The 19,997-nt window shown below is 50.7% G+C and overlaps 2 protein-coding genes across 7 annotated transcripts; one reads left to right on the top strand and one right to left on the bottom strand.

Annotated features, from left to right (window-relative positions):
- Positions 1-263: 263 nt before the first annotated feature.
- holn1 (CD2 antigen cytoplasmic tail-binding protein 2 homolog holn1) lies at positions 264-9,238 on the bottom strand. Of its 2 annotated transcripts, XM_037236873.1 has the most exons (8): positions 9,135-9,238; positions 6,231-6,432; positions 5,896-6,062; positions 5,212-5,375; positions 3,796-3,952; positions 2,226-2,419; positions 1,664-1,868; positions 264-1,222 (listed from the first exon to the last, which is right to left on the bottom strand). In XM_037236873.1, the coding sequence occupies exons 3-8, from the start codon at positions 6,035-6,037 to the stop codon at positions 1,029-1,031; spliced, it is 1,056 nt and encodes a 351-aa protein (XP_037092768.1). In that variant the 5' UTR covers positions 6,038-6,062; positions 6,231-6,432; positions 9,135-9,238; the 3' UTR covers positions 264-1,028. The 2 variants fall into 2 exon arrangements, with proteins under 2 accessions (XP_037092768.1, XP_037092767.1); XM_037236872.1 differs by lacking the exon at positions 6,231-6,432.
- Positions 9,239-9,916: 678 nt separating this feature from the next.
- LOC119112420 (uncharacterized) lies at positions 9,917-19,192 on the top strand. 5 transcript variants are annotated; one of them, XM_037236606.1, is made up of 8 exons: positions 9,917-9,947; positions 11,870-12,029; positions 14,206-14,320; positions 14,754-14,851; positions 15,178-15,356; positions 16,449-16,601; positions 16,837-17,005; positions 17,511-19,192. In XM_037236606.1, exons 2-8 carry the CDS (start codon positions 11,877-11,879, stop codon positions 17,709-17,711), a joined length of 1,068 nt encoding a protein of 355 aa, XP_037092501.1. In that variant the 5' UTR covers positions 9,917-9,947; positions 11,870-11,876; the 3' UTR covers positions 17,712-19,192. The 5 variants fall into 5 exon arrangements, with proteins under 5 accessions (XP_037092501.1, XP_037092503.1, XP_037092500.1 ...); XM_037236608.1 differs by having other exon boundaries at positions 9,923-9,944; XM_037236605.1 differs by lacking the exon at positions 9,917-9,947 and adding an exon at positions 9,960-9,984.
- The last annotated feature ends 805 nt before the right edge of the window (positions 19,193-19,997 follow it).

Genomic DNA, 19,997 nt, shown 5'->3' with positions numbered 1-19,997 from the left:
CAACTGCGTTTAATTCTTTACTGTGGGACACAGTGACCTGACAAAAGAATAATATCGTACGCGCCGGTTGCTTCAACTTCCCGCGCACTTCAACGAAAAAAATTGGCTTTCAAGGGGCGCATCTTTTTAAGGAACGCTACAATCGCGTCACTCATTACTATAAATTATAATCCAGAAAGCCTGTGACAAGGATGTTTGAGTCAAACGCCCCGCAGACCTCCTTTATCACAATTAGATGGCCTTTCCAGCAGGGAAAGGCCGGCCGTGGAAATATTTCATGTATTGTCACGAATCCTTGCGCATGTCACGTCGCTCCATGCTATCTGCCATGTTGTCCTGACTTAAGAACAAAGTCAGGTCTCATATTTTAAGTCACTTCAGCAGTTGTTCAGGTTTTTCAGTCAATGAATTGTGCGATAACATCACCGCATCATCAGCACATCTGCTGATATATAACGACCACACGACGTTTGCTCTTATTATCATAATTTGGATTGTGTCACCAGAACAAAGGTGACGCGGTAAACAAGCAGTGTGTGCGTGAGATTTCAAAGGTCATACACAGAATCCAAATCCTAGCTGGTGGTACCATTTCACGACCAACACGCTTCTGTTCCAACAGTCCGCATCGTTACAAAACGAAAACACTGCAACGAGCACATCTTACCGCCACGGCCCAGCCGCTGGCTCGGCCCGCTGCTGCCGCCCACGCGCCATCGCCGGCCAGGACTAACACTTGACACCAAGCTACGCGGTTTGGGGCAGCACAAGACAGCGTACGGGGCCCGCCACGGAGACGATGGTCTCCCTGCCTAGCTGGCTGCGAGACACATGGCTGCGGGTACGTCTGCCCGGAATCAGGCTGGCAACGCCGCTCCACCCGTGGGTTCCTGTCCGGCCGAGCTAAGATGGCGCCCGTGGTGCCGCACGCTCCGCAAGTCAAACTGTGCGTACAGCACACATTCGGAGGCGTGCGCCTGCCGCAGCAGGATGGGATCGGGAAGCCGCACCGCGCCAGCCGTCAGCGCCTAGATGTAAAGGTCGAAGTCGACCCGCTTGGCCTGGTAGAAGGCAGCGGTACCCGTCTTGCGCACCAGGACCGCGTCGCTGAAGTAGCCGCTCTCGCTCCAGGCGTTCATCTCGGCCGACGTGTGCGGTCCGTGCACCTCGGCGTCCTCAGACGCCTCCCACTTGAACTCCCAAGTGACCGCATCGCCGGCCTCTGCAGGTCGCGTCACGGCTGGCGTCAGCGCGAGCCACGTAAGGGGCTATCACAAGCATCGCGTGCAAGTGTGCGACAAAGGCCAAGTAACGTTCCCGGGTATCCCCTTCCCCCACAAAGAACATTATGAGCCGAGGCCGATGGAACTCGACGGCCGAGAAGATTGGCGTCGAAACAATGCACTCACTCAAGCGCACAGTCTAGCGCGGAACGCTGGAATGTATAGGCGAGCAGCAAATTAAGAAGGTCTCAAAGCTGAGGGCTACCAGAAGTCAACACGAATGTCCGCACAACAAGGCCTGACGATATTTGGCAAACGCCTTCCCAATGGGAAGCAAACTGACGTGCCGGTGCAGAAACGACCAGACGAACAACAGTGCAGAAGACAGAGGTCACCAGTGACGCCAGTCCATTTGGCGTACGCTGTCCCGTCCATAATACCTTGATCTGCGGAGTTGTCGGGCGCCGTTTTACCGTTGTCGGTGGCGGGCGGCGGGCCAGCGCCGCCGGTGTCCGGCGTGGGCTCGCCGGCCGCTGCCGCCGGCGCGGCCGGCTGCTGGTCCAGCGAGTCGCCGAACATGTCGAGAGCGTCATCCTCGGTGGCGCCCTGCAGCCGGTCGGCGACCGGCCGGCGCAGCTGCTCCAGCTGGAACGGCGTGCACCGTCGGTCAGAGGCCCGCACACGTCACCACGAGATCACGGGTCATGGAGCTAGGTCAGGCGTTGGAAAACTGACGGCAGTCCACACTGAAAATGCCAGGCGGTGAGTAAAACAAAAATAATAAAACAATGAAGCGTCAGTACACAAGCTTTGGGGATTAAGAGAAGAGTGTTAAATCCCAACCTGTGGCTGTTTCGAAGCTCACCAGTTCAGCGCATCGGACAGCATGTACTTAAGCACCAACCGGTGAGCCCATCGAACTCCAGCAAACTCCATCGCGGCCCGCCGTACAGCAAGCAGGGAGAGCCTTCCAACGCGGCCCACGTGCGCAGCCGTGCTGACCTGGTGGGCGGCCGCCTCCCGGGTCATCTGGTACACCTCCATGTGGCCGGCGCTGAGCAGCCGGTCGGCCAGGCCGGTCAGTCGATCCATCCGCTCGCGTCCGGCCGCCGCGTCCGCCGGCTCGGCCGCCCCCGCCGCCGCGGCCCGCTTCTGCCGCCAGCGTGCCGCCGCCGAGTGGCGCGCCTTGTTGCCACCTGGTACCGAGGTGGGCGGTTTGAGACGGTTACGCAGAGCCTCACGGGAGTGTCGCAGCAAAGACGCGCTGCTGTAGACACGTGTGACCCGCACAGCGACGTTTCGCTCTGAGCCCCGCCGCAAGTGGTTTAGGTTGGGTCATATCGTCAATGAAGAGCAACGGTGTGCTGATTGCAATGAAAACCCGGAACCAGCGACACTCATCCCTGATCATCTCACACGCGCTCTAATTGAATTTGACGCTTTGGTCGCTCGGCTCCAACGACATGTGTTGACCGTTCTCCGCCAGGTCCAGTCGGCGACATGTTTCCTGTGATCACTGTCGAACGACCAGGCTCGGCAGAGGAAGATCAGTTTTGCGCCGGCCGGCCGGTCCTTACAGCCGAACACATGGGCGGAGGCCATTCGACTAGGGCCTCACCGACGGCCAAGGGAGCGTGTGAAGCTCAACCGCCTTTGTCGCAGCCAATACACACGTTATTTCAAATGACACCTTGTGTTGCGTGGGGATGAGGATGCGATAAAATGCGGAAAAAAGACTGATAGTAAATACTGACTGACTTGCAAAATAATGCTGGCTGATATGATAATGATTAAATTTGAACACTGACTTGCAGCATAACCGGACGAATGAGACACGTCAGCAATGACCATAACGTGGTCATGCACCACCAACACATTTTGAAAGTAACTGCTTGTCGATAATCACAGGTGCAGCCTAGCTTCAGCGTAGTATGCATATCACCAATGCACGGTCCCAACGCTTTCAACGAACCGCGTTCGGTGCTGAAACTAAATCCACTATTGGGCAGTGAAACTCACTCCCAACGTTAACCGTTTAGTTTGGGCGGTTTCTGTGCGATAGCTAAAGCAGGGACCACGGAAAACGGTACGGATACGATCTCCATATATCCACGTCAGCTAGATCACTGTGCACATATAATTCTGCCTCCATATCCCCACGTCAGTAAGATCACTGGTTCATAGAATCCTGACAACACTGCCGTCCATCATTTAAACCAGCAACTTCGTGACAGTGTGCCCATAACGACTAGGACAGCACAACTACTGATTAGGCAGACGCGATAGTTATTTACGCTTTCATCGTGAGATCCACAGATACAAGAAAAATCGCCCTCCCCAAACGCACATGAAGGCCGATGCGAAACCTCATATCTATGGGCACTTTGACAATAATCACATTTTATTCGATCCGGGGGTTACCAAGGCGCCCCCAACGGCTCCAGGTGATACAAGTTCAAGCAAGGGCGGGAAGGGGTCGCCAAATTTAAGACGCAACAGCTCAAAAGATCGGCACTCCGAGCTTGCCGTGGAAATGTGACGCGGTCCATGCCGACCGTCGTACAATGCTTACCCAGCCGCCGCAGCGCCTTGGCCACAGATTCGTTGGGCTCCATCAGCTCGAGCATTTGCTCATAGATGGCAGCCTTGTCCGAGTCCTTCAAGGCGTCCCCCTGATCGTCGGAGGACTCATCGTCGGACCCATCCTTTTGCTCTTCATCGTGGTATTGCTGAAACGAAGCGGAACACACAACGTCAGCACCAGACACGGATGCAGAATTCACCGCGAATTGTTTAGACCCGGGTGCTGAATGTCATTTAATGTGGAATGCAGGCTTAAAAAAGGCATGCGCGGAACTGTGAGGACGACCGCTGGACGAGTGTACAGTTCTGACGAACCCCACCACCACTGCCTCGACGCGAACACGACGATGGCGCCCCCTCAGCTTCGTGTGCTTCGCCACCCGCGACTACAGGTCTGCTGAGCCTGCGCCAGTGTCGGCCACATGCTGGCCTCCGCGTGTCTGCGTCCTGGCGGTCCCCACCTCCCGCCGCCGTTCGTCCTGCGGTCGCTGTCCGCTCAGAGAGCGGCGCCTATTTCGAGCGTCAGGCGGCACCGGGTGGCCCGCGATGCGGTCGGCGGAGGACGGCCGCTCGCCGCACCGCCAGGTGTTTATCGAGCGACGCGGCGTGCGCGCCTGACGTCACTGCCGCCAACCGCCGAGGGCCGCCTCGATGCACCCGCCCGCCGGAGCACCCGCCGCCGAACCGGCGAGGCCTGGGCCGTCCGAAGAACGGCCCAGGGGGAGGCGACGGACAGCGGCGGCTTCGCCCGAAGCGCGGCGCTGGCACCGCGCTCAGCAAAAGCCGTTACTGAAGTGGAAGCCGAAGATGGGGAGTGTCGAGGGGCGCAGCCCTGCCCGAAGCATCGCCACGAGGGCGTGAGGGGAACGGGAGGGCCTCGGTGGTTGGCCGCGCCAGCCCGCTCACCATGGGACCAGAATAGAAACAGATTTTTAAACTTTGGTGGGGTATCTGGACCTTGCTCCTGTCCTTCCGCAGGATGGCACGAAGTTGCACTTGAGCCATTAACGGTCCACCTAAAGGGCATGCCGAACAGAAGGAATATAGAGGCAGAACATTTTTTAACTGGTCAAGGATGACGCTTACTATGGTGTGCATCGGGCTAGACTGGTGTGGTGCAGTGTTAATTAAATATAGTGTTTCAATTATGTTCATCAAAAAAGATATTTGCTTTTGAAGACCAGTTAGCTAGCTAACTGCCCAACCCGTTTTTCTGATATGGTCCCGTGTGCACGGAGAAAATTAATGGCAAGCCCTTTTCACAAGGGCTGCCAGGGCATGATTCTCTTTGGTGATGTACATTTTGGATCTAGCACCATCACAGCTCACAATGACAACCGTGACTGTGTTAGGCTAGGATTAGTTAGGCTAGCATTTTAAGTACATAGCATACCTATGACCTTACCTGGGCATCATCAATGTTGTCAAGCCAGGCATCACGAATTTCAACTTCCTTCTTCCAAAAGTAATTGCCTTCAGCATCAAAATGACCCTCTGTCATTTCCTCCTTCATGTTAAAAGGTGTAATCTGTATGTCACCATCTTTTGTCATTGTGGCATCTTCTTCCCCTAAAATTCAGAAACAATGCAAACATGGAGCTGAGCATCACTGTCACAAAGAATATCACTGAACATAGAGCATCACTGTCACAGCTTGCATGCCATAGATATTCAACTATTATAAACAGCAAAATGGATGAGCAATTCTCCCACAAATGTCTAAAATATGCACATCACTGCTACATCACAGGCAATAGACAACTCCTTTCGCCATATCCCTAATTACTCGATCTTGCTGCTCAAAATGTGCGCCAAACTGGCGCCTAATGTGAGACTAACACGGTAAAGACAACATTGTGATTTGTTTTTTTTTTTTGCTGTCATCAGAAACACAGCAATGAATGAATACACCTGAACAACTAAACCACAGGTAGGTGAGAATGGCAAAACAAATCAAATGGAAAATAAATAACTCCGTGAAACACTGCTGCTTCTATTGTACATGTTGTTTCCTTCCAAAAGCAAAGTTTTTAATCTCAGCTTGCTTACATTCTTTCACACTTGCCTCAAACACTTTTTATTTTCTCACCTTCAATCTCCTCCGGGTCCATCAGATTGTACTTCTTGCTGTCAGCTTCATCTTCTTCATCAGAATCCAGAGTATGCTTTTTTATAGGCTGTTCCACAACTGAATCCAATCCTTCAGACTCATCGTGAGACCTTTTAGACATTATGATTGAGTTTTGTAGGTTCACCCTGTAAAGATGAAGCATGCACTGGGTCTGGAAAACCAAGTTGTGACGTGGATGAAGAGAATATGTCAGATTTTTACATTCTGCATCAGCAGGAAAATCATCAGCAACATAAATGCCTCCATCAGGCACCTCCATGTTACACGCACAGAACCAAAGGTCAGTGGCACACCTGCATACAACACTCTGTAGACAGCGGAGGTTTCAACTTTTTGTCACTCTTGCAAAACAGTCTTGACCACACATCTGCTCTCAGGCTCTTCAGGAGACACTTGTGCACACACAAGAGCTATTCCTCGGATCCGGTGATTCGGAGGACTGCTCTGGTGACATCAAGTGAGCCGTTTCCTCCGAGGCTGACCCTGGACGGAAGGCTTTAAAAGCAGGTCATGGCCGTGGACCCCCCGTCACGTGCACACGTTGGTACAACGTTAATTCCGCGGCAGGGCGATCATTCCCCAGCTGCTGCCATCTCCTGGGTAAGAGGCAGTCGAGGAAGAGTGCACTGAAGTCAAGCTTGAACTGTGGCCTCTCATCTGCATGGTCACACATCTTAACCAAATGCCCCAGTGAGTTTGTTGAACAAAATATCCATTCAACAGTGACATTTGACAGACTGCATAGGAGTTAACTAAAACAGTCATAAAAATATAATCTTCACAAAAAGTTTTGTGAAGACCACCAAAAAATAAGATGACAAGTTTGTCTTCACAAATGACCTCACACAACATATTCCACACGTTAAAGGCATCATGTATGATTACACCCAGTTTCTTGACACTGATCTACTCGCTAACACTTTCAATCTCACAACTCGCGTTGAAAAACTTGACAGCGCCACTGGAGTGGTTTTATCAAAACTCTACAAATAAGCCATTCCAAACCAGAAATGATTATGATCAGGTCTCTCAGGCTTCACGCCGACCCACACCTAACGGTAAAATTTCGCTATGGTTCAATGAAACCTTTCCAATACGTCCAGATCACGGATGTTACAACTGACTCTACCATCAGCTGGGGAAATCACATCTCCATCATCATGCGTCGTTGCTACGGTATTCTGATGTCACTTGCCCGGATGAGACATCGCATACCGGGAGAGACTAAGAGGATGATGGAGGCACTGACGCTTCCCCACACTCAATACTGCTCGACTCTCTGCGGGAGGGGAGGGGGTTCTGCCCGGCTGCACAGAAACAGGGGGTTTTAAAAAGCACTAAACTTAGGTGCCTGCATTGCCTTCCCCTAAATCATCCCGATCTGTGTCAACTGCACTGCTCGTGTTGAGCTGACCTAAAATATCTTATATGATCACCAAACAGGATATGATGACCATGCTCTACATTGTCAAACACACCTGCATCCGAGGCATTGCGTAAACGGGTGACCGGTCATATCTCGGTGTCATCGCATGCCACTTGGGCTATGTCTGTCGGCATGCTACAGCTACGGTGAGTGCCACCGAGTTCTCGCCGCGACCTTTTTTCCCCTGAGGGACGCCCATGTGGCATTAGCTGTCATCAGACGTTTGGCTGTCATTTACTGTGAGCGCTTCGGTCTTTAAGAGCTGCTTGGTCGCTTACCTGTGGTCTGGTTGAACCAGTTGCACTGTTTTTACCACCATGTTTAATGTCTGTGCTTTTGCCTCTGTGTCCGATGTATGTTATGTGCATGGCAGCATGATAAGGAGGATTATTGATACAATTCATCTATATTTTTGTCTATATCACTGTTACCAGTGTGCACCATCAAATGATGTATGCACAGAATCCCACCATCTTTTTGTACTATGCAAAGCTTTACATTTAATACCACCCACCTATCTAAAAAGATGCCCACCAGGTAAACAGACAAACAAGTTAATAGGCAAAATGCATAATTGTTCAACACATCCCACCTACACCAAGTCATAGCTTCCTGTCAACAGAAAAACCCCTCAGTCTGTACCCATAGCTCTGTTGGTTTGAACATCCCCCTTCCAATCCCCTAACTGTGGTTGGTGGTTTGAGTTGCCTTATGCACTCACTACTTGCCCTGGACTATGACGGTCTGTGGCTGGTGTGCTGGTGTGCTAGCTCCTGGCTCAAGATATGTTGTTTTATGCTATCCACTTATACACCTGTCTAATTCTGAAACTTCCCCAATTCAGTGGCACATTCACAGACCTGCCTGCAACATTTGTTATTCAAAAAGAAATGCATCTGCATGCTTTAGGTTTTATGTGTAGTGCAGCTGTTTTTGACTCTCAGCATCCTCCACCTATCAGCTGGTTAGTTTGCTTGGTTACAACACCTGCCTTCTGATCCACACCAGTGGTATGGTGGATTCCAGTCACTGGGTATTCACCACTTGGCCCTGAGTGGGAAGACATGAGGCCAGTGGCAGGGCTGCAATAAAGATCAGGTGGAGTTGGAGGCAAGGTGGACCATGGTGAGCATTGGACCATATTGAGCTTTTAAAGCAAAATTCTGATGGACCTGGAAGTTCATGACTGGATGATGGGATCAAGGCCTTTGCCACCAGCACCATTTAATGCATGAGCTGATTCTGTAAATCTAAAAATAAAACATTTAAGCTAATTATATAGCAAAATATACCAGGATTATGGCTGGATAGTAAAATGGCAATATCCTATATCTTGCTGAACCAATCATTTACTTTAAGGGAGGATAAGACATATTGCTTGGATAGGAATTACTGCAAAAATGACTCCCCAAATGCCTGTCTGCAAGAAGTATTACTTGCACCAAACATACATATAACATGTCTGTTTAACAATTGTGTGACAAACTTAGATCAGGCCAAGTGGTCCTGAACTATCAGGGTATTTTCCTCAACAATATTTTGGGAACATTTGAACCAAAATCAAACACTGAAAATTCAAAATCCCTTCAAATGTACACATTTCATGTGTTGGAATTGGTAGCGAAGGTGGCGTGAACTCTTCAATGCTCAGAATCTCTCTTGCATTCCTTCTGACAATGTCCCGCACCGCAGGGCCTATGTAAATTTCCCGCTTACAGGAGGTACAGCTCTCCATTTCCTGGCCCCGACATCATGTTAAGTATTTACGAACCTAATTTTCTTGTCTATCCGACGCGAGTAACACCTGCACACTGCGCCCCCGCACACGCGCGCGTAAAACCCCGAAGCAACGCGCAAAACACGCGTGTGGACGGGTGCCGCCTCCACATTCAAGAATCTGACGCACATATGTGGCGCGTTGTTGATTTATTGGTCAGCTGATTATACGGTTATATTGCGGTCAGCTGATTAAGCCTTTTTGATAACATCCGTGAAATCTACGCTTAGGATTTAGGACACGAGTTATTCTTACTTGTTGGAGCCTACAAGATTAAATATTGAAGCTACCATCATACATACGGGACTAAAGACACAGTGCAAAGCTGTGCATGTTATGCATCAGAAGACATAAAGCAAACAATTAAATGTCATTCAAAGTATGTTATATCGTACTGTTTGCATGGCTATGCCACGCTTCAGTTATGATGATGTTATTGCTAATAATGTCATGAGTGGTGAGAATATTATAACCAGGCAGGTGTTTCATGACTATCTATGACTACGCTGGCCAAATGCGTGAGTACCTTTTCTAGGGTATTCTTTTTTTGTTTGCATGTTTCAGGTACCTTTACCGGCAAAGAATGGAAATAGTTCAATTTTCATCGCGTATCTACGCTTGCGGATTCCCATCATAGTCTCGCAAAGTCGTAAATGCTCAGCGTGAAGCAATTTGATGACGTCATTTTAACTGCAGGTTGACGCAGCCAGTCCAGTCGCAGGTCACAGGCCATTGAGCATCAGCTTGAAGTAAGCAATCTTGCGTTTGGGGTTCTCGGGCGGTAGGGGCGGGCAGATTCGGCAGGTGGTCCGTTTATTGCGTGTTGGCTTAGTCGTTGCATGAAGTAGGATCATTGTCACCACCACGTTATTATCAGCATGCCATTATGTGTTTTTACTTGGTCCGGTTCTATATACGGTATCGGAATAAGCAAAAGCTAAAACTATTGGTTTTCCTAATGATGTGTTACGCAGAAGAACGTATTGACTTGTGCCTGGAATTAGTTAGCGCTGAAGTATGATTAAATGAATTCACATGACCTTCCACAAAGCCACGATTATGCTTCACCCCTATCATCTCCTAATATCACTGTTCAGTCCCATTTTTGTTCTTTTGTTTACAAAGTTATTTTTGTACATGGCTAGCTCTTGTCAAAACTGGGCAAGTTTCTGAAAGAAGCTAGTTTAGAACAGTGAATCATTTTTGAAGATGCAAATTGGAGCTAACTGTGACAAACTTCTATGTTACTTCTGGAAGTGGAGCAGCACTTTTGATTCTGAGATGTGAAGTTTTGCACTAGGTTCATATGGTCTGTTTTTCTATCCATATTTTTCATTAAAATGACTTGACTGCACCTATTGCTGGGCTATAGTTATGTGTGCATGTATATCTTAAGTTGTTTATAGGGGCAGCAGGAAGTGCCCCAGCTTGTGGAGATGAGAGAGCAGGTAATACATGTTCTATTTATTTCTGGTTTATGCCAGTAGGGGATATCCTGATTTTTTACAGTATGGAAGGTAAGTGCCCACCCCTGTCCCTAGTTCCAATACTCTTAGGTACATATTTGTACACCAAAATTTGTCAAAAATTATCACAATGGATCAGATTTAAAACAGGCTTGGGTGAGATACCCTCTAAGAAATGATAAGTGCAGAATAACTTAGACCTGTCAAGATACATCTTATAATAAAATGATGTGATAAATGTATTATGATATAATGAAAAGCACCCAAGGGTATATATTGCACACAAGCATGTCGTCATTTTTGACCACATGCTTAATGCACAAATAGAGAGGCATAGATCTTTAAACTTGGAAAGCTTTATTCTGCAGGCATTTAACCATGAAAATGCATTATTAGAGTACTATGAGAGGAAGATATGTCATAACATTATGCATACCATTACTTAATACATGTTTTGTAATAAGCATGTCTCTACAGTTATGCATGATTTGGCTTTGCATAATTTGTAACCTGCATTGATGGCCTAGAAAAGTGTAGTTAGTGGCATAACCCATTGCCTCTCAAGGAGCAATGTCAAACATTAGTAGCTGATGTCTCCTTGGCTCTTTTGAACCTCACATTGTACTTGGTGTGTTTGAGCTAATCTGAAGAGCACTTGGGTTTGTTACTTGACTGATATTGGTGCCATTTCTGTCTCCTGTGGCCAATACCTTCCATTGTGTGCTGCACTTGGACCTGAAGCAAGTGTTGTTTTTTGGCCAGCAATCCTGTGAAATATTGTTGCATACATGATAATGACACCTAAAAATGGCTGGACAAAAGTAATATTTGTGAACTCCCAAAAGTAAAATAATCATAAATTAGCCATTGGTTGTGCTAGCTGAGCCAAAGCACTGCTAGATATGATGTGGCACCAGCTTTTGTAGAAAATGAAAATGCGCAGGCTGAAGTCAGGGTCAGATATTTGTCTAGCAATGGCCCCCTCAGGAAAGCATTCTATTAATGTAGCCCTTAATCTCCTTATAAATGTGAACAGTCCCCACTTTCTCTCTGTGATGAATGCCCTATTTTTAAGTCACACATCCCCAGGTGCCATATCTCACACTTTCATTGCACCCATTTTTTTTAGAATATGAAAAGGGGTTTCAGAATTTGTAAATCCTTTGGCTGCTGAATGCTGTCATGTTATGTGATGATGCTATTCTGATAGCAATGACATATATTGGAGAATATGAGACACTTACAACCCATTCATTGTTCCAGCAGTGTGATGGCCTCACCCACTCTGGACTCATTCTGTTGCGCCATACGCAATGACAGCCTGGAACCCGCCAAGCAGCTGGCGCCATACTTTCGGTCATCCACATACACAACTGTCTGCCTGGTGTTTGCCATATTCGGAGTGCTGGGTGCATCATATCAGGTGAGTTAGACTGTGGGGAGACATGTGATGTAACGTCAGATGTCGTGCAGTGTAAGTTGCCGTGAGCAATCGCCACCAGTTACCCAGGTGCAACATCAGGGCCAATGGGTGCTGCTGTATGGTGGCAGGGACGGAAACGGCCAAAACAAGGGGAAATTTGTCGGAAACGGTTTTGTCATCGACCAATGGCTCAAAAGGCAGAAGGTTTCTTCATTGCTAAGTGCAGTGATAGAGCAACGCACAAGTACATCAGTTGTGTGATCGTGTTTCCATCAACGAGGGCTCCAACTCCCCAAAGTGTCAGTGCTGTGTGCCCGTCTAATGTATCCGCCCCGCACGGACCTACATGGTGCCATAAAAAGCTAACATTAGCTCTGCTTGGATAAAACCATCTGCCCTGCGGTGGCCGCCCTTCCCGCCAGGGTGACAGGCAGGCGACGCCATAACGTCAACAGCTGGTTGCGTTGTAAAATCCCTATCACGACGATCACCGCCATAGCCATCCATTCAAAAAGCCTTGTTTTTGGGTGACGCTAATTGGCATATTGATGACTTCATATGTTTACAAATTTGTTATCTCGTTTCCGGCATGCCTCTGTCGTGTTTGCGGCGTGGGGACGTCATGGCTTCCAATATTTGCAGTACATGCTGTCATTCCAGGAGTTGTGCATATCCCCCCAAAAGTTGTAAGGAACAGCGACTTTTCCACGCGGGCAATGACCCCTCCCCCCTCACAATCCCCCAGTATCTAACCCCTGTGTCGCAATATAGTGGTGAGGAAAGGTAGTTATCGGTAAGTTATTTGAATCGTTGGATGCATCTTCACAGGAATAGTAGTCGCAGAAAGCACTTAGCGAGTGAAAATACAGGTTTCTGTTGTACTCAACAATTGTGCTTTGCAAATAGCCCAATCTGCAAACAAGCTTTTTAGGTCCCGAACCCACCCGACCCCAATGATGTTCACTCCCGTGAGCCGCGCTTGTGCCGCAGCCAGCAGTTTGAAATGTGGCACCGAGTCTACATTGGTCGGAATCCATGCATGCATCCATACATCCATCCATCTATCCATCCGCCGAACTGAAGTGCAAAAATGCCGCGGCTTTTGAACCGTCAGAAGTTTGAGGATCGCCACAGGTCGGTAAACGTAACTTGAGCTTCATTATCAGCCAAACGACATGTGCGACCTCCACCTGTTTTCGATCAGCGTGTGTTATCTATACACGGCCGTCATGAGTCAGACATATTCCGACGTTCCGCTTTGCTTATTCCGCGCTGCATCAGCTGGTCGTTGTGGTCTGGCGCTAATAGCCAGACCACCCAATGACTGTCAGACTTTGCGACGCTCGGCCCTCAGCCCTATGTCAACTACGGCGCGTCGGAACGCGGGAGATGATAGGCCAGCGATATGATCGAAGCGGTGACGACTGTGTGACGCCGATATTGGAGAAAGCGAAAAAAGTGACTCTTCTGTTGTGTCGTTAGAGGCAACGTCCACAAACATTAGTGAGAGGTGCGACTGATAACGCAACGAACCTTGCGTTAAGGAGCTTGGCTTCGAACTGTGGCATCTCGTAAACATTTTACTTATATTTGGGCAAACAACGCGAGGGAATGCGGTGGAACGTTCACCATTGTCTTCGAGATGAGTGAATGATCTAACGATAGCCACGTCATCACGTAATCTAGCGCGAAAATGTCATGCATACAGGGTTTTATCTTTTGATTGTTAGCGCCGCGTCGACAATCATTCCGTGTCGTTGCTTCGTCTGCTTCTACAGCTTCTCATGTAGATCAAATTAGGAATGTTTGATTTCGCTAGGATTTCGGAATATGCCGTGGCGACTTCCCAAACAGTATTGGCTCACTGGGTTCACGTGAATGTGATTGTCAGGAGTGTTAAAACCGCGATATAGCTTTTCAAGCGGATTTATGCTGCCTCGTTACGAACATCTTAAAATATACCGATTGAGTGACTTAACGTACACACTCGTTGCTAAGCAAGGCTCGTTACTAAGTAAGGTCTCTCTTCCGAGGCAAAATATCCCAATAGCTTCGGCACGAGCTCGCCGCATGAGCTGCCCCCGCCGGAGTCCTCGTGCGCTGAGCTGCCTCCGCTTGAGCCCTCGTGCGTGTCCGTTCTGTGCACGCGCAGCTAACGTGACGGCTCGTCGCGCAGATCCTGCACAACCACGTGATCTTGGAGCGGAGCAGCCAGCGGCGTCCGACCTTCATACTGCGCGGCCGCCGCATCCTGCAGTGGCTGGGGTTTGCCGACTTGATGGCTGCCCTAGGTGAGCTGTGCCACGTGCCCTTCCAGTGGCAGTTGTCTTACATGCCGCGCAGTTGCGGGCTTTGTTGACGTGATGCCGGTCCCCAGTGAGTCGAAGTAAGAGATCATCCAGTAGTAAGTGCGGGTGCGTATGTGAGGGCGTTACGGTGACGCGTTCAGGGTCCAAACAAGGTGCGGGTTGTGTAGTCATTTTCGTGCGTCTCACTGCGAAACGGCCTGGTTACACCAAAAAAGTGGTATCTGTCAGTGGGTTGCAACACAAGCTAATGATCGGTACCTAAGAATCGAGCATGCATTGCACTGTGCTGTGACCTGTAATGTGTTTCAATTATTGCAGCGAGTAGCGTGCTATGCTTAGTGGTCAGCTAAGTTTCCGTTTCTTCTACTTGTTCCTGGGATGGAACATGTCTTTATCTGGCGTCGCTCTGTTCCAGGCGTGATACTGCGATGCGTAGCATGGCTGATGGACGACGCCCTGATACGGAAAATGGGCATTGATGAGTTCTCCAGTGACTTTTGCATCGTCTCATCGGTAAGTTGTGTCTGTCCAACCCCTCTCACCTATTCCTATTTTTTCTCCCCCTCCCCCTCCCACACACATACCTGCTCCTCCTTTCCACCCTTCCACATTTGGTCCAGGTGCGTGATTCTTAGTCTTCAGCTGAATGCAGTGGCGCACCGACTGAATTGGAAAAGGAGTGTAGTCGTTTGACCACACGCCTCGAACTCTGGAAGCCTTTTTTGGTGAAGCCTTAACGTGTCGTGCGAGGAGCGCGTGCAGCGGTAATCTGCCGTCGCCGGACCTGTGGACATGTGGACTGCTCTCCCGCTGAGTCCCCGCCGCCATGCTGCCGGCAGGCCATCACCCAGTTCTTCTACACGGCCACCTACATGTGGACGCTGCTGTACGCCGTGGACGTGCTGCGCACCCTGAAGGGCACCAACGGCTCGATGGTGACGTACGGCCTGTGGGCGTGGCTGGTGCCGCTGGTACTGTCCGTGATCGGCTTCCTGCTGCTCTTCGTGCCGGACACCAAGTGAGTCCAGCGACCGGCTGGTTACGCTGCCCCGGTGCTGGAGATTGGCGACAGCGATTGCGTCCGGCGGTCGCGTGTTTACGTCATGCATTCACACGCCTATTCACACTAGCGCTGTGCACGCATCACTAGTGCTTTCTCTTGCGTGTTGGTGTGACTGAGATTTAAAGGAGGTGTTCCACATTTTTATGGGGCTTTGAACTGAAATAGCCATCTTGAAAACCACTCGGTGCAGTTTATAGCCCTGCCTTTTTAGACCTGCACCTAGACCTAAGACCTGAACTTGTGTAGTTTCTGAGCGAATATGTGTAGACTATTTCGGGAGACTTTCGAGGTCACCCAAGCATCCAGCATGTCATAATAACATTCGGATCCTGTCATTGCATTTGTCATGCGGTGGTCAAAATCATGGAAAGTGTAATTGTTGAGTCGTTTATATCTGGTGTTCGTGAACATGATTTCCAGATATAACGGTCACCAACTGCCTCTCAATCAATTTTGTGTAACATGCAATGACGTCATCAAACAATGACGCATTAGGAAGCACATATATAAAACAGAGAAATGGTGTCGCCTAGAGCGGTCTTTTCCACTTGCCATATGACATGTATGCGAATATATGACAAGTACGCGAATAGTTATAAGTAAACTTATTGCATCATATCTGATGCTTGCTTCAATATTTTTCAAATATGGAACTTCCCTTTGAATTGGTAGATGTCAGTGCGCTCCGTTTGCGCCGACTCTTCGGCTATTTAGGGACGTTGCGACGGGACGAATATCAGCGGAGCCGCACTTTGGCCTGGCTTTGCAGGGTGTGCGGAAGGCTTTCGGTGGCGTTCGGTGCGCTTTAGTTTCATATCGGCAGTGACACATCATTGACAGGTTTATGAACGTTGATTGGCATGTACGTATGTGGCGGTCATTCCTGATTCGGTATCTGGGCGGTCGGCCACCTGCTGCCTCATCCCCGGCGCTGCGTCCAGCCGGCCCACTCACCAGGGCTGTGTGCTCAGCCGCCGAGAGCTCGCTTCGCGCGGGCCGCCGGGCCCTGCCCCGCGGCCGCCCTTTCACTCGAGCGCGCTGTTTCAGCTGCCACGCGCGGGGCACCAACAGCTTCCTGCGCCACTTCCCCAACTACGTGTGCGTGTACGTGCCGCTGGTGAGCGTGCTGGTGGCGTGCCCGCTGCTGGTGCGGTTCTCGCTGGCCAGGATCCGCGCGCGCATCGTCAACACTTCCAACCGGTGAGGACCGGCGCGCGGCCGCCGCAAGCGCCCGCAAACCGGCGTCGCGGTTGCTATGACAACTGGTGTAAGGGGCCGTTAAAATCGCCATTAGCTCTGCTGGGCTTGGTGCGACATCGGCTCTGGTGACCGTAATGCGTTATGCGTTATTCACGCGTGTTGTGGACGGTTTTGGTGACCGTATCGGTCGGTATCAGCGCGTGCGGTGACCCCGCCCCCGTCCGCGTGCTTCCAGCTTCAGCAACCGGGAGCGTCGCACGCTACTCTACCTGCGCTTCAAGTTTGTCTGCATCATCATCGCCTTCTACCTGTGCTGGGTGCCGAACCTCGTCAACGGCATCATCCTGTGGAGCACGTGGCCTAATATACCTGTCAAGCCGGTGGTGGTCATCTGGTACTTCATGGTGAGCATGCCCTTTGCGCAAAGGGCGCGAGTGGCAAGCGGCCCTCAAATGGCGGTGTGCTTGACGTGTTTGGCGCATTATTCTCCTTGGGTTTTTGTGCCCAGTACGGGGTTCGATTCCCTACGGTGTCCGGCCTCCTGTTACGGTGAGAGGCAGGCGACGCCATATTGCCTCAGCAGCTGAGTGCGTCGTAAGGTCCCAGTGACACACACTCACATTCACACATTCTTGTGCGCGGTGGTGCAGGTTCAAAGAGCGCTAGATGGATGTTGCTGCGGCTCCGCCACGTTCTGAAGTGTGTGCGTGTGGTTTTCGTTTGACTTTTGACGCGAGTCTTGATTCGTGTCATGGCCGCCAGCGTGACGCCGAGCCTGCTGCCAGCATTGGATTCGCCGGGCGTAGCACAGGAGAGGCGTGGCTCGTGGTCCCGCAGATCACCCGTGCTGGGCGGTACTGAGCGCGTGTGGGCGGCGCGGGCGGTTCTGAGTCCGCGCGTCTGTTGCAGGCGGTGGTGAACCCATCCCAGGCGGTGCTGAACTCGGTGCTGTACCGGAGCTGGGACCCGAGCTCGCCGAGCATCCGCGACTGGCTGGCCGAGCGGCTGGCGGCCGTCACCTGGTGGCGCTCCACTCGCAACGGCCGACCCGAGATGGATCCGCTCTTCGAAGGCCCCAGCAAGTCCTACGACTCGTTCGATGACCGGTAGGACACCTGTCGGCCGATCTCAGAAGCTGTATCGTGGATTTTCTCCAAAGATGGCAAAGCAATAGAGACGAGCATGCTGCCTGGAGTGAGTGCGTGCGGATACTGCAGAACCTTCGAGCTTTCTAACGCAGATTATAACTCAACAACATGCTCCTTAATTGATTTGTGACCTGTGCTCCGTGTGTTTACTGGCCGGTGCAGTACGAGACGGGCCTCATTCGTTATCCCTCGGACTCAATTCAGCGTGTCCTGGCTCAAAAAGCGTGACCTGTCACTGACCTCACCAGCCCGTTCTGTTCCACGCCGTTTTGAACGGCCCTGAATGGCTTGTGAGGAGCTTTTGCCTGTTGGTCTGCCTTCGGCGCCTGCGTGCGTCTGGTATTTCCCTTGCGGTCGTGTATGGCTCATTCTGTATCCCAGTGAGCCACCCAGCACTGTGTTGCCGGTCATCCTTCGGGCTGCATTGCCGCGGGGTGCCTGTAGTGAACAGCTTTGTAAGCAGGAAAGCTGGTCTCTGGGGATCTGAACAAAAGCCAGCTCTTTCATGTGTACCAGATCAATGTGAATGAGCTGATGCAGGTAGTTGTGGACGCGTGTTCCATTTTTAGTGCCATGCCAGGTTTTTCCAGGACCTGATCTGTGAATGTTTCTAGTTATGTGCTTGCTGGGACCAAGTTGCATTGTGCATTTATTTTGCTCATGTTTATCTTAGTGTGCAGACGTTTTGTGATTACGTTATGGCTCAGTCAAGTGGTGTAATATGTTGCCTGTGCTTGACATGGCATACAAGGGTGTGGTGGCTTTGTTCATACCAGGCGTAGAAGTTTGTACCTTACGTTGAACGGAATGTTGTGGCAATTCAGTATATGTAAAAGGTAATCAAATATCTACTTATAGAGGACGGGGCGGTGTGGTGTGGGGATAGATGGATACTGCGCGATCGTAGCTGAGAATCAACGTGCCCATAATCCTCCAAAATCATATCTGGGGGTCTGTGTAGGATTGGTACCTGGCATCACCCGAGTTATATGCTGAGGTCTTGTCTCGGAAACTTCAGCGGCGTCACATACGCCCACGATTTCGTCGTTTTCAGTGTCATTGATCTCCTCTTGGCTCTCTGTCACCCGTCCGGTACCCGTTCGCTGTCGCACGAGCGCCGCAGAGGGCGGCCCGTTCTCGCTTGTGCCGCTCTGCCGCCGTGTTCGCCCGTGGCCGAGGCTGTGTAGAGCCGCGGCCCGCGGTGCGCGCTTCTGACCGGGCCGAGACGCAGCTGGGCCGGCTCCCTCAGCGGCTGGGCACGGCTCGTGCCCTCTCCAGCCGTCTGAGGCGCGTCTGGTCAGCGGCCCCGTGTCTGCTGCTGTCTGCCCACCTGCCTGCTGCCGTCTGCCCACCTGTCTGCCGACCGCGGCAGGCGGGCACGCACGCTATGTGCCCTCCCGATTTTGCGTGGCATCGTTAGGCAATATATTTGCATTTTTTGAACTGGTGTCTTTTGAATGTGTGGGGAAATTGTAATATTTGTCAGCTGAAGTTTTCATACCTGCAGTAAACCGACGACAGTAGCAGTGCCGAAGAGATTTTAATGGGGTTTCAAATGGTCATGGGATATGTGAAATTGCTCGTTATGTGCACACGCATGGTTTTTATCATCATTAATTGGCTCGAAGTGTACCGGACGGTCGGGCCCGACTGCATTGACGAGTGCTGATATTCGGGTCACCACTTCATGGCGGGGAGTCTGAACGAATCACCGCAACAGTACTGTGGAATCGCCACGGCGGACGTGCGATCAGATCACCACACCAGACGGTGTCAATCCGATTGCCACGGCGGATAACATGACCAGCGGTAGACAACACAATCAGTTCAACACAACAGACAGCGTGATCAGATCACCGCGGCAGAGAGCGAGATCAGATCATCACAGCGGGGAGTGAGATCAGATCACCGCAGCAGGCAGCGTGATCAGATTATCACAGCAGATAGCGTGATCCGATCACCATAACAGACAACGATACCAGATCACCACAGCAGACGGTGTCATCCGATCGCCACAGCAGACAGCGAGATCAGATCACCACAGCAGACAACGAGATCAGACCACCACAGCAGACAGCGTGATCCGATCACCATAAACGGCGCGATTGAATATCCACGTGATCGGATCAGACCACCTCCAACGCAAGCATAATCAGATCTCCACGTCAGGCAGCGGGTTTGGGATCAACCGAGCAGAGCGCCTGGTGGAATTACTACTGCGACCAATGTGCTCGGATCACCATGACGC

This window comes from Pollicipes pollicipes, unplaced genomic scaffold (genome assembly GCF_011947565.3).
Source record: "Pollicipes pollicipes isolate AB1234 unplaced genomic scaffold, Ppol_2.1 Scaffold_7261;HRSCAF=8764_pilon_pilon_pilon, whole genome shotgun sequence".
Lineage (NCBI taxonomy): Eukaryota > Metazoa > Arthropoda > Thecostraca > Pollicipedomorpha > Pollicipedidae > Pollicipes > Pollicipes pollicipes.
Note: the sequence above shows the minus strand (reverse complement) of the source record. Positions and strands in the feature narration are given on the sequence as shown.